Raw genomic sequence first — 15287 nt, 5'->3', positions numbered from 1 at the left:
AGACTTTTATTGTATCTATTCCCCATGTCAACACATAAGAAGAGCAAAAACATCCTTTAAGCTTCAATAAACAACAACACTCAGTCTAAAACAAGCTGGGATCGTCTATATGTGATCAAGTTCCCCACTTAAATTCACCTCAGGACAACACTTTACGAAATAAACATAATCATGAACAGTACTAGACGTTCTCTATATTACCTACTTGCATAGGAATCTCTAATTTATAGGACGAAATGACGCCTAGAAAGCACAGGACCTAAAGTAAACGTATAAGAATGACTACAAAATTTCTGAAGCTTCAATACACAAAAACAACAACAATAACTACTACGTCTCAGTCCTCATTGATCATGTTCCCCATCTCAATTCATCTTAGGCCAACATTTTACGAAATAAAAAGTTCTCGACATTTTCTACTGGCATATGAATCTCTAATATATAATCATTACTACAAATAATTCAATACACATCAATGAAAAAAGGACAAAACGCGACGAAATTCAATACTTACAATGTCAAGAACAAGCTGACACAATACCATACAAGTATAAGAAAAATGTCTTCAACACATCAATTTCAGCAACACCATTCTTTGAAACTAGCTGTGGTGAGTCATGGTAATCCGAGAAAGCTGAGCGATTATCATCATCATCATCATCACTATCACCACATTCAATATCATCATCGATAGATCCTCGATGACTCGATGAACCATTCTCCACCTCAAATGAAGCATACCTATCTTCTCCACTACCAAAATCACCACTACCCCTTCTTGGAAATTTGAGTCACCAGACTTCAAAACTTTAGCCACTCCACATCCTGTGATAGGCTATAATATAATAGAAAAGAAAAGTACTTATGAGAAACATTATCAAGATATGAAAAATGAAATAGGGTGCGCGGAGGAAACATTTTTCTCTCCCAGATATCTCTCATCTGAGATCTCTGGGGAATAGGATCAAGTTGGCCCTAGCGAAAAGCTTGATGCACTATCTCCATTCAACCCTTTGAGTGAAATGCAACAAAAGAAAAGGAAGGAAAATCCATGAACCGATCCCATCATTTCCACCCCGTAGGAACTATGAGATCACCCCAAGGATGGCTTCGGCATCCGGGGGTCACAAACCGACCATAGAACCCTGTTCAATAAGTGGAACGCATTAGCTGTCCGCTCTAAGGTTGGGCAGTCAGGGTCGGAGAAGGGCAATGACTCATTCTTAAAACCAACGTTCTTAAGACCAAAGAGTCAGGCGGAAGGGGGGGAGGGGGGTGAAGCCCTCCATTCCTGGTTCTCATGTAGTTGGATCCTCCAGAACCATAAGAATCCTTAGTTAGAATGGGATTCCAACTCAGAACCTTTTGAGTGAGATTTTGAGAACTCGGATACGAAGGTATCAAACTCGTATGCCCAGTAATTTTTTCATGTTCATATCGTAAAAGTTATCTTGGAAGTAGGAAAATAAGTTTCACAAATGAAATTCCACTTCAATTGTGTCCTCCTCCCGTTCTCTAACACACTTTATCTAAACTCTCATCCCCACCGGAAAGCAATATATATCCCACACGCCTACCTCACATAGTATTTATCTAGATTATACACAAATATTTTTTACTTACTCGTATTAAATATAAGAAAATAAATATGAAACTCATTCATTTTCTAAGAAAATATACTCATCATTACCAAACACCCCTATATAATGTTAAATAAAAAAACATCCAAGGTCTACACAATTACATGGGAAATTTAAACTCACTTGTAAATTGTTTCAATTTAATGTTGTTATTCTTAAATTCCATATCAGATTCCTTAGGATAACCTTCCACATAATGTTTTAGAATGATCTGTTTGTTGTTCATCACTTCCTCTACCATTTCTCACTTCAATTTATGTGAATCAAGAGTTGTCCAAGGATATATCTGGATCCGGCTCCTCTTCATTTTATTTTTCCTAAATTGATATAAATAAAATTTAATTACTAAGATTTAGTTAATCAAAATAAATCTTTTTTATGATTTAGATAATTAATACTACATAATATATTTAATTTTATAAATTATTATTAATCTCGCAATCTTAAATCTCTTTCGACCTTTTATTTGCCTAAATAAGTTCAAGGGAAAACAATAAGAATTTCTTTAGTTTAGAGTCTAATTATGTGCATCTTTGAAATTAATGTTTGTGTCAGATTTCCGTTCCCAAACACATGTATGCGACACATCCAAATATATGTATCTTGGATATATGAATTAAAATTAGGTCCAATTTATTTCTGATATACTGTATTCAAGGGTAATTCATATGTATCTGGAAACACTGACTCTCTCACTCATATCTCTTATCTTGCTCGCCTCTCTCGCTCACCTCTCTCCTTATGTATCTTTGTTTCAGAATGTTTATGAATTGTATATGATATCTCAAATACATGTATCTAGTCTCAGATACATGTATCTAGTGTAATTTGCATATATCTGGGATACACTAACTCTTTCGCTTGCCTCTCGCCTCTCTCATCTCTCCTTCTCCTCTCTCACTCGCTCTCTTCCTATGTATCTGCATTTCAGAATGTATCTAGTAGCAAAAATACATGTACCTTGGTATATCTGACTTGAAATCTAGTATGAAACTATCAATTAATGACTTATTATTTCAAACCATACAGAGAATTAGTAAATACATGATAGAAATGTTTGTGTATTTAAGTATTTAAACCATGACACAATAGCTTTCCTTTCAAGTAAAAACTTGAGAGAAAATGGAAAGGATCCAAATCCATTCATTCACATGAAATCATCACAACTTGCTTTCCAACATTGAGACCAGAGAAGAGACCAACTAGAGCACTAGGAGCATTTTCAAAACCTTCAGCTATGTCTTCCACATACACAATATTACCAGCCTTTATTTGTGGAATGATCATTTCCAAATACTTAGGATAAAGATGATAGTAATCAAAAACAAGAAATCCTTCCATACGGATTCGTTTCGCGATGAGGCAAAACAAGTTGTGCACTCCTTCAGTCTTGTCAAGGTTGTATTGTGAAATCATTCCACACACAGCAATACGACCATGAAGTTTCATATTCACAAGAACTGCATCAAGCATTTTACCTCCAACATTCTCAAAGTATATGTCAATTCCATCAGGGAAGTACCTAATAGAATAAACCAATACGAAAAAAGGTCATATTTACCCCTATATTATCGAAAATTAAAGGTCTAGTATTGCTTTTCCGTTATACAATAAGTTCATATATACCTTTAGCGTTATATTAGCTATCTTTTCATATATGCCCTTAATGTTACAGAAGTGGTTCAAATCTTCATTTATCATTAATCCCATTCATTTTAACCAAAATGAAATGTCAATCCACCACACACAATTCTAATTCTAAGGTGAAAGGGACTATTTCTACTTGATAAGTGGAAACTTTAGAATAAGGAGAAGATACAACAAATGTAATTTTTTTTGTTAGTTGAACCAACGTATTTTGCTTATAGTATGAAAGTCTATGTCATCTTAGGTTATCCTCGTTGTTCACTATCAAGAGGTTAGGTCCATGTCTCCCTCTGCTTTTGTAACTTTTTGGATGTTATAGACATGGTAGGGGTCAAGCCCCCCCCCCCCACACACACACACACCGTTAAGGTGATGGGTTAAAAAAAAAAAATTAAAAAGTCCCCAACCACCTTCACCCTGGAAACTATTTTTTTTCCATTTTAGTTAGTGTTTTCTTGTGGGAATTTATAAGATTACATACCTCTTCAAAGTTGCATCTAAATCATGTTCCTCTTTATAGTTAAAAGCTTCATCAAAACCAAACTTGGTCTTCAACATATCAACCTTTAATTAATAATGAATAAATGAGATAGCTAGATTATTTAACAATGATTAATTAAGATAAGTAAGATAACTTATAAGCCACTAATAAAATTCAAGAATGAAATGCTTAAGTACTTACCTTTTGTTTATTTCCAGCACTACCAACAACACAACAACCTAACATCTTTGCAAATTGTCCAACACCATTCTTTGAAACTAGCTGTGGTGAGTCATGGTAATCCTAGAAAGCTGAGCGATTATCATCATCATCATCATCATCACTATCACCACATTCAATATCATCATTGATAGATCCTCGATGACTCGATGAACCATTCTCCACCTCAAATGGAACATACCTATCTTCTCCACCACCAAAATCACCACTACCCCTTCTTGAAAATTTGAATCACCAGACTTCAAAACTTTAGCCACTCCACATCCTGTGATAGGCTATAATATAACAGAAAAGAAAAGTACTTATGAGAAACATTATCATAGGACAAATTGTTAATCCATTCATATCATATATACATAAGGAATAAACATTCAGTTGGGAGAATGAAGTTCACTTAACCTCAATGTTTCTAACATCTAAGAGTTCTTGAACAAGAAATGAAAAATGAAATAGGGTGCGCAGTGGAAACATTTTTCTCTCCCAGGGTTCCCTAATCGGAGATCCCTGGGGAATAGGATCAAGTTGGCCCTTGCAAACAACTTGATGCACTATCTCCCTTCAACCCTTTGAGAGAAATGCGGCAAAAGAAAAGGAAGGAAAATCCTTGGACCAACCCCAGCATCTCCACCCCGTAGGAACTAAGAGATCACCCAAGGATGACTTTGGCATCCGGGGGTCACGGACCGACCATAGAACCCTGTTCAATAAGCCAGCGTTCTTAAGACCAAAGAGTTGGGCGGAACAGGTGGGGGGGGGGGGGAGCCCTTCGAGTTCCTGGGTTCTCCTGTAGTTGGATCCTCTGGAACCACAAGAATCGTTAGTTAGAATGGGATTCCAACTCAACACCTTTGAAGTGAGATTTTGAGAACTCGGATACGAAGGTATCAAATGGGCTATATCAAACTCGTATGGCCAATAATTTTTTCATGTTCGTATAGTAAAAGTTATCCCGGAAGCAGTGGCGGACCTAGGATTTTTAATAAGGGGGTTCAATAGCTGAAGAAATAAACACACGAACTAACTGAAGGGGGTTCGACATCTATTATATATACATAAAAAATAATTTTAATCATGTATAAATAGTAATGTTTTTGTCAAAGGGGGTTCAGATGAACCCCTAACAGAAGGTTGGCTCCGCCCCTGCCTGGAAGTAGGAAAATAAGTTTCACAAATGAAATTCCACTTCAGTTGTGTCCTCCCCATTCTCTAACACACTTTATCTACACTCTCATCCCCATCGGGAAACAGTATATATCCCACACGCCTACCTGACATAGTATTCTAGATTATACACAAATATTTTTTACTTACGCGTATTAAATATAAGAAAATATATATGAAACTCATTCATTTTCTAAGAAAATATACTCATCATTACCAAACACCCCCTAGATATATAATGTTAAAATAGAAAACATCCAAGGTCTACACAATTACATGGTAAATTTAAACTCACTTGTAAATTGTTTCAATTTAATGTTGTTATTCTTAAATTCCATATCGAACTTTTTTTTGGTACTCTATTATAATAATTCTTCATGTCTATTGAAACTTGAAACTAAAATATTAAGTTTTTTGTTTTTGTTATAAAATAAGAGAACGAGAAGAAAAAACAAAGAGAGAATTATTGAGATTCTATTCTTAATAATATTGTGATATTTGGGTAAATGAGTCTCCTATTTATAGAGAAAGAAAACCTTATTCCATAAGGGAAAAGTATTAAAATTTAAGGAAATCTTATTCCATAAGGAAAATGTATTAAAATTTAAGGAAATAATTCAATTTTAATTGAAAAAAATCCACAAGAAAAAGTATTAAATTTAAGGAAATCTTATTCTACAAGGAAAATGTATTAAAATTTAAGTAAATAATTCAATTTTAATTGAAAAAAATCCACAAGAAAAAGTATTAAATTTAAGGAAATCTTATTCTACAAGGAAAAGGTACTAAAATTTAGGGAAATGATTCAATTTTAATTGAAAAAAAATAGTTAGTAGAGGAGGGATTCGAACTTGGGTCTTGGAGACCTTCATGATACTATTAACCACCAAGCTACTGAACTTTTATGTTTAAATTACGCATGTTTATTTACTTGATTGAATTTAAGAAGTAAAAATAATTACAGAAAAAGAAAAAATCCCTGCGGGGATTCGAACCAAGACAAAGAGTAGGATTGCACAGGCTATTGCCAACTCCACTGCGCATCACTTTGTTATTTCAGGGGGTCCAAATTCTATATATACCAATATAAAGTCAAAAATTTACATGTATATGTAGTATAATTTTTCGTACGAAGGGTGTCCAATTGGACACCCTGGAGCCTACGTGGCTCCGCCCCTGCACACGCCTACTTGACATAGTATTTATCTAGATTATACACAAATATTTTTTACTTGCGCATATTAAATATAAGAAAATATATATGAAACTCATTCATTTTCTAAAAAAATATACTCATCATTACCAAAACCCCTATATAATGTTAAATAAAAAACATCCAAGGTCTACACAATTGCATGGGAAATTTAAACTCACTTGTAAATTGTTTCAACAATAACTAGAAATGCTTGTATGTTAATTAAGGAAAAATAATCCACAATCATAACATGGCGAAGGAAACATAAAATTTACATCGATAAATCCAACATCGTTATTTATAAGGGCGACTCAATAAAATAAGTGAACGACTTACTGAGCCAGGAGTGAAGGATTGAACATAGCAACCCTCAAGTTTGCTCATGCGTGAACGCATGTAAGGGTCACAAGACAAGTAAAGATTCTTCAAAACAACAACATTAGTACCTTCTTGAACATTCAATTTAATGTTATTATTCTTAAATTCCATATCAGATTCCTTAGGGTAACCTTCCACATAATGTTTTAGAATGATCTGTTTGTTGTTCATCACTTCCTCTGCCATTTCTCACTTTGTAAATCAAGAGTTGTTGAAGAATATATCTGGATCCGACTCCTCTTCATTTCCCCCCCCTAAATTGATATAAGTAAAATTTAATGACTAAGATTTAGTTAATCAAAATAAATCTTTTTTATGATTTAGATAATTAATACTATATTATATATTTAATTTTATAAATTATTATTAATCTCGCAATCTTAAATCTCTTCCGACCTTTTATTTGCCTAAATAAGTTCAAGGGCAAATAATAAGAATTTCTTTAGTTTAGAGTCTAATTATGTGCCTCTTTGAAAGTATTATTTGTGTCAGTTCCCAAACGCATGTATGCGACACATCCAAATATATGTATCTTGGATATATTAATTAAAATTAGGTCCAATTTATTTCTGATATACTGTATTCAAGCATAATTTATATGTATCTGGAAACACTGAATCTCTCACTCATATCTCTTATATTGCTCGCCTCTCTCCCTCTCTCGCTCGCCTCTCTCCTTATGTATCTGTATTTCAGAATGTTTATGAATTGTATATGATATCTCAGATTATCTAGTGTAATTTGCATATATCTGGGATACACTAACTCTTTTGCTTGCCTCTCGCCTCTCTCATCTCTCCTTCTCCTCTCTCACTCCCTCTCTTCCTATGTATCTGCATTTCAGAATGTATCTAGTAGCAAAAATACATGTACTTAGGTACAACTGACTTGAAATCTAGTATGAAATTATCAATTAATGACTAAATATTTCAAACCATACAGAGAATTAGTAAATACATGAGAAATGTTTGCGTATTTAAGTATTTAACCATGACACAATATCTTTCCTTTCAAGTAAAAACTTGAGAGAAAATGGAAAAGATCCAAATCCATTCATTCACATGAAATCATCACAACTTGCTTTCCAACATTGAGACCAGAGAAGAGACCAACTAGAGCACTAGGAGCACTTTCAAAACCTTCAGCTATGTCTTCCACATACACAATGTTACCAGACTTTATTTGTGGAATGATCATTTCAAGATATTTATGATAAAGATGATAGTAATCAAAAACAAAAAATCCTTCCATACGGATTCGTTTCGCGATGAGGCAAAACAAGTTGTGCACTCCTTCAGTCTTGTCAAGGTTGTATTGTGAAATCATTCCACACACAGCAATACGACCATGAAGTTTCATATTCACAAGAACTGCATCAAGCATTTTACCTCCAACATTCTCAAAGTATATATCAATTCCATCAGGGAAGTACCTAATAGAATAAACCAATACGAAAAAAAGTCATATTTACTCCTATATTATCGAAAATTAAAGGTCTAGTATTGCTTTCCGTTATACAATCAGTTCATATATACCTTTAGCGTTATATTAGCTATCTTTTCATATATGCCCTTAATGTTCAATCCACCACACACAATTCTTCTGAGGTGAAGGGACTATTTCTACTAGATAAGTGGCAACTTTAGCATAAGGAGAAGATACAACAAATGTAATTTTTTTTGTTAGTTGAACCAATGTATTTTGCTTATAGTATGAAAGTCTATGTCATCTTAGTCTTACCGTAGATTGTTTAGTTTATCCTCGTTGTTCTCTATCAGAGGTTAGGTCCATGTCCCCTCTGCTTTTGTAACTTTTTGGATGTTGTAGACATAGTAGGGGTCAAGCCTAACCCCCCACACCGTTAAAATGATGGCTTAAAATAAAAGAAGCAAAAAAAAAAAGTCCCCAACACCTTCACCCTGGAAACTATTTTTTTTTCATATTAGTTAGTGTTTTCTTGTGGGAATTTATAAGATTACTTACCTCTTCAAAGCTGCATCTAAATTCTGCTCCTCTTTATAGTTAAAAGCTTCATCAAAAACCAAACTTGGTCTTCAACATATCAACCTTTAATAATAATAATGAATAGATGAGATAGCTAGATTATTTAACAATGATTAAGATAAGTAAGATAACTTATAAGCCTCTAATAAAATTCAAGGAATGAAATGTTTAAGTACTTACCTTTTGTTTAATTATTTCCAGCACTACCAACAACAACACAGTTTCTCCCTTCTTAGGGGAGCAAACCTCATAAAAACCAGCATAAGCTGTCACCCCAGGCATCCCTGCAAGAGCAGAAGATTATTGTCCGAGTCCATATAAGCCGATTATCAATCTATTCCCCAACCAACCATACTACATCAAAAACGATCTTTAGTGGCAATTAATTAACGGTAATAGCTCAATTGCCACTAAATATGTATTTTTAGCGGCAATTAGCACTCTTTGTATATCCCCCTAAAGCCTTTAGTGACATTTAATCTAATGACATTTAACTAATGCCGGGAAAGACTTTAGCACTCTTTATTAATGTGTCTATTTATTGCCGCTAAAAGCTGTTTTTGTTGTAGTACCATTGTGGGACTCTAGCACTCCCTTCAAGTCCAAGCCCAACTGGAGAGTGTGGACCAAGATCCCAAATAGGGTTCATATATAGATATATATCATGTAAAGTTATGACGCTTGGTCTAACTCAACCCCGAAAATTAATTTTTTCAAATCCATATAAGTAGAGACCCCAACTAATTATGTAATACTTTAACCCAGTCGAAAACACTCACCAAGGATTCCTGTATAATAGGAAAGAGGCACATCCTTGTCATGATCAATTTTAAACATACTTTGAGTAGTTGTTACAATACTATATTCCTCCCATCCAGTCATTCCCCAAACTAAGTCACCTTCTTGAAAATTTGAATCACCAGATTTCAAAACTTTAGACACTCCGTATCCTGTAATAGGCTACGGACAAAAAAATAAGTAAGAAAATCACTTATATATTTTCTTGAAAAGTATATATACTGAACACACCAATAATGTTAAATTGAAACAATCAAGGTCTACACTATTTAAAGATTTTATATCCAAATCCAGATCAAAATTAACAAGTTCAACTCTCAAAATTTAAACTTGATTTTGAAAGTCTTTTGAAAATAATCTTTCTACTATAGAAATTAAGCTAATACTCACCACCCTTCCCAGATTCACGATCAAGGGTTGTTTAGATTGACTTTGTTTTAAGTAACTTATAAGCAAAAACTTAAAAGAGATCATGAGTTGAGAATACTCAGACTTTTAACTTTTAACTTACTTTTGTATTTTTTTTTCAGCCTTATCGAACACCTTCAAAAAAATTAAAAAGAAGATTAAAAGCCAAAAACTGTTTAAAATAAGTTAATTCAAACACCTACTTATAAACATACATTAAATATATTTTTTGACCCTCGAAATTTGAACGTATAATATATATCAACTAAATAATCATATGTGTGGTAGTAAATTGTTGAAATACTTACATAACCAGGAGTGAAAGATTGAATATAGCTACCCTCAAGTTTGCTCATACGGTTCGCATGTAAGGGTCACAAAACAAGTAAAGATTCTTCAAAACAACAACATTAGAACCTTCTTGAACATTCAATTTAATGTTGTTATTCTTAAATTCCATATCAGATTCCTTAGGATAACCTTCCACATAATGTTTTAGAATGATCTGTTTGTTGTTCATCATTTCTTCTGCCATTTCTAGCTTTAATGTGAATGAAAAGTTGTGGTAAAAATGGGTGTTTGTGTTGGCACATAATTATCATTCCAAATTCCATCTATGCTATTGGGTTTGTGTTGGCACAGTTAGCCCATGAATATTTTGGTGCTGTGATTGATGGTCGATTTTTGTGCAAATTTATTACGTAACTCTCTGTAGGAAGTTGGGAAAGCAATACGTCTCCTCGGCATTTTTCAGATATATTTTGGGTTATTAGGAGTTATTTCTCCGCCATATCACTCTAAAATGGTGAGACTGTACGTACTGCCCCACCAACTCCCTGCGGAGGGTACCATAAAGGTTCGAAAAAAATTCGTTCGGAATCATATCACCAAATTATTCATGGGATAACACACACAGAAAATAGAGAAAATCACATAATTACTATAAATTGGCCTCTAAATGCCCAAAGTTCACTCTAAAAATGGTGAGACTGTACGTAATGCTTCCCCAACTCCCTACAGAGAATTCCATAAAGGTTTCGTAATATATTCATCTATATGTCATATCACCAAAATATTAATCGGCTAACACACATGAAAAATTGAGAAAATCGCCTAACTAATAAAAATTGACTCCTTAATGGCCATAAATCACTCTAAAAATGGTAAGATTGTACGTACTGCTCCCCCAACTCCCTTTGAAGGGTTCCATAAAGAGTTTTGCAAAAATTTCGTCCGAAAGCCATATCACCAATATATTCATGGGTTAATACACATGAAAAATCGAATAATTTGCATAATTCCTATAAAAAAAAAAAGGGTCGGTAAGTGCAAAAATAGGCGTTAAAAAATGGTATGAGTATACATGCTGGTTCCCTAACTCATTTTGGAAGTCCTCATAAAGTTTTTTTAGAATTTTTTTTCGGGTGCTCTGAGGCGCCAGATTCAAAGGCTAATACACACGAAAAATCAAGGAATTTGCATAATTCATAAAAAAGGGCTTGTAAATGCGAAAATATCATTAAAAATGGTGTGAGTATATGTGGTGGTTCCCTTACTCACTACAGAGGTTCTCATAGAATTTTTTCAGAAAACAATTTTGGGTGCTCCGAGTCGCGAGATTCATGGGCTAATATACACGAACAATCGAGAAATTTGCGTAATTTCTAAAAAAGAATCTATAAATGCAGAAATAGTCGTTAAAAATGGTGTGAGTATACATGGTGATCTCCAACTCATTACAAAATTCCTCATAAAGTTTTTTTCAGAAAAAAATTTGGGTGCTCCAATGTGCCAGATCCATAGGCTAATACACCCAAAAATTGAAAAAAATTACGTAATTCCTAAAAAAGGGTCAGTAAATGCGGAAATAAGCGTTAAGAAATAGTGTGAGTATAAGTGGTGGTTCCCAACTCATTACAGAGGTCCTCATAAAAAAATTTCAGAAAATGTTTTTTGGTGCTCTGAGGCGCCAGATTCTTGGGCTAATACACACGAAAATTAATTTGTATTACATAAATTAGAATAGAAAAAAATCATCGTAAAAGTCTCGTAAATTAATAATAATCATGTTAATAATCATTTGTCTTTCCAAATTCTATCTATGTTATTGAGTCTGTGTTAGCACTAGCTTATATGTCTAGTACTAAAACAATGTATGAAGCAAATCGAATTAGTACTAAGTTACTCCGCTAGTTTTAGTTTGTGTATCTTAGTTTCATGGGATATTAATTTATGAAAGTATAGCGACCTTTAAAATTTTGTAATCTTAAACTAAAAATATGTGTAGATATTTGTGTGGATGTAAATATACGTTACATTTGTTTTTTATGCATACTTGAAATCAAATAAAGAATAAAAATAACATCAAATCAGTCAGATTACATATCGAAATCAAACTTCAATTCATATAATTTTGTCTCACATTTCAAGCTAGGTCCACTAACATTATCATCTAAACAAAAGAAGAGACCAATTTCTCTTTATCTTTAACTTAGTCAGAAAAGGACATTATTTTAACAAACAAAAAGTAGAAAGATTTGTGATCATTCATTTTCAAATCCTACAACTTCAGTACGGTATTACTGAATTGAATCTATTTTTAACTATCGAACTCGAAATTTGGAAATCTCGAACTAACTTTAGGGGTAAAATGAGAAGTTTTAAAGTTAAATTTCTACTAAGTATAAAAATATATATCATTATTTTTTTAGCACATAGAGAGTAATAAATTTCCCTTCTATAAGCAACATGTCTTAAAGTTTACTAGATGAAAAAACTCAACATCCTCATCTTCCTTGATTAACAAATCTTCTTCATATATACGACTTAACCTTCATTTGCTAGAAAATCTACGCATTTTTTCGTCCCCTTCCTTTCGTTGCAAATACAAAACGCCATCAGAGCGCAACGTAGTTAGAATGTCATATGTAAAACTTCAAGGACCATGGTCTGGATCTTCCATTTCTTAATGGTGATACAGTTTCATCTTCACTTGTGCTACCTTTATGAATTTTGTCATACCTGAGTAACGAAAATGGAAAATATTACGACTTCAACACATGTCATTAAACCCTGCCAACTTAGATGGTTGCGCCAAGAAAGACAATTTATAGTTCAACAATATAAAAAGCGATAAAAGAGCAACAAGTATCATACTAGGCAATAACACACAATATATCCAAAAAAAATAAAATAAGATAAAATAAAAGTCAACAAAAAAAACCTCAAATTTTGGTTAGTATCTCCAGCGGAGCCGCCAGAGATGTCACACCCCTTTTTTCGCACGGCGAAAAGGGTTTTTCCAATTTAAGTGACCGTATTGATTAAGGAATTATTTTTTTTATTTTTTTATTTTTTTCAGAGTCGCTACTTGAAATTGAGTTATGGTGTTTCAAGTCACATTTTGTTTAATGCCTAATCAAAAGGAAATGACTCTTTGTTTGATCTGCGAACCAAAAATTTGGGTAAGGAATTATGTTGACCGAGGGAAAGGTATTAGGCATCTCTCGAGTCCCGTGGTTCTAGCACGGTCGCTTTTATTGACTTATACTTATCTTGATATGTTTTTGGATAATTTGTGTCTATATGTCATGGTTTGCTTATTTTTTAATTGTTGAATTTTTATTAGTCTTAAACCGGATGCATAACTGCATTACCGATATTGACATTTGGAGACATAACTGTCTTCCCCTCTCGAGTTCATCACACCTAATACTCCCAATTTACACCTCTTGGTTTGAATTAACAAAATTAATTATTAAAATAATTTGGCCAATGTGTGTTACCGCATCCTTGAATTTGGCAAAGGTGCGTAACCGCATCCTTGAATTTCTTAAGTATCTCATATGGAACCACATTCTTAATTGAGATGAAATTTAATTATTATTGTTACTCATCTAATGTATAATAAAGCCTAATATATACCTATGATTATATTAAAGCAATCTAAAAATAAATAGTAAAATGTTAAAGTGACCAAACTTTTCTACATTTAACTTATCACCTGCCCACGAAATATTAAATTCAATTAATTACATTGTCTTATTAACATGATAGTACTTACAGTTTCTAGCAAAACAGAATGTTATTAGTCTATATTTTTTTAATATAATTAATTATTTACAATAAAGCATAACTAAATAAACAAATACACTAAAGGCACACTTTAACTAATAATTAATGACATATGTGGCTATATCTAATTTAACAAATATTTACGCTTAAAAAATGAAGTGGCGTGATTATTTGCAAGTGATCACCCCAAAAGCTAGTATCCTGAATTAATAGACTCATAAAAGAGCCTTTTTTTTAATAAAAAAAAACCAAACATTTATATTCACACAACATTTGAAACTGGCATTAGATCTATGACCTATAAAATACCAATAATCTAAAACACTTCGGATGATAACGATTAAATCGTATAAAAATGCATTTTTTTTACTAAAAAAAATAATTTTTAAATTGCACTATCAACGAATAACTCAAAACTATGTGAATTGATCAAATTAATTATCAGCAACCCATGAATCACGTTTCGGCTTGATAGAATAGAGCGAATTAAGAAAAATATTGATTCCTTAGTGAGCAAGAAGCGATATACGTTATATCATATTTAATCCAAATACAACAATACAAATATTTTCATGTATTTCAATAGTATATTGGCAAAGCTAAACACACATAAAATTTGAATAACTTTATAACATTGGAATCAAATCTTGAACAATCGTGACATTAAATTATACCAAGAAGAAATAAATGTTATCTCTTATGAAGATTAAACCACGAAAAACAACGCCTAACAGTCTACTGATTTTCCAAAAATATTAATATAGCAGACTTTTGAATCCGTGAACTTGAAGCCGTCAAAAACAACAACTCAATCCTTTTTTTTTTTTGTTCGTGTGTGGGTATAGGGGTGACTGTTTGTGTTGTTGATAGTTTCGTGGGGATGTGGTAGCATAGGGGTGAGTATATGGGATTTGTGGGGTATGGGAAGTGGGGTGAGTTATTTTCTTATTTTTATTTTACTTTTAAAAAAATAATAATTAACTATACATATAAATAATAAATTATAATAAAATATCAACTAATTAAAGCAATATTAAAAATTATATTTTATTATTGGTACAAAATAATAATAAAACTAACAGCAAAAATAGACCGCAAAAGCACATAACTGAAATTTAAAACTCTAAACTCTATCCCTTCATATAATTCTTAGGTACAAAATAAAAACTGATTTATATATATATATATTTATTTATTCTAACAATCTTGGACCAGTGGCGGAGCCAGAATTTTCGCCAAGGGGGTTCATACTTTAGGACAA

The 15287-nt window shown here is 32.8% G+C and overlaps 1 protein-coding gene and 1 pseudogene across 1 annotated transcript; both read right to left on the bottom strand.

The window, feature by feature from the left end:
* Positions 1-2611: 2611 nt before the first annotated feature.
* LOC102606316 (2-alkenal reductase (NADP(+)-dependent)-like) lies at positions 2612-6928 on the bottom strand. Its single transcript, XM_006350070.2, has 5 exons — positions 6701-6928; positions 4164-4283; positions 3970-4071; positions 3769-3851; positions 2612-3162 (listed from the first exon to the last, which is right to left on the bottom strand). The coding sequence occupies exons 1-5, from the start codon at positions 6926-6928 to the stop codon at positions 2784-2786; spliced, it is 912 nt and encodes a 303-aa protein (XP_006350132.1). The 3' UTR covers positions 2612-2783.
* An 842-nt stretch (positions 6929-7770) lies between these two features.
* Positions 7771-15287, bottom strand: part of LOC102597641 (2-alkenal reductase (NADP(+)-dependent)-like) — a 26447-nt pseudogene continuing 18930 nt past the window's right edge.

The sequence above is a fragment of the Solanum tuberosum genome, unplaced genomic scaffold, assembly GCF_000226075.1.
Source record: "Solanum tuberosum cultivar DM 1-3 516 R44 unplaced genomic scaffold, SolTub_3.0 scf00116, whole genome shotgun sequence".
Classification (NCBI taxonomy): Eukaryota; Viridiplantae; Streptophyta; class Magnoliopsida; order Solanales; family Solanaceae; genus Solanum; species Solanum tuberosum.
This window is presented reverse-complemented; position numbering and strand designations above follow the sequence as displayed.

Bases quoted from the DNA above. Each gene is read 5' to 3' on its own strand.
- LOC102606316 (XM_006350070.2), bottom strand. From the start codon at position 6,928: ATGGCAGAGGAAGTGATGAACAACAAACAGATCATTCTAAAACATTAT. The intron at 3,852-3,969 runs GTAAGTACTTAA...TATTAATTAAAG, and splicing joins GTGCTGGAAATAAACAAAAG to GTTGATATGTTGAAGACCAA. The intron at 3,163-3,768 runs GTATGTAATCTT...TTATTCTATTAG, and splicing joins TTAGATGCAACTTTGAAGAG to GTACTTCCCTGATGGAATTG.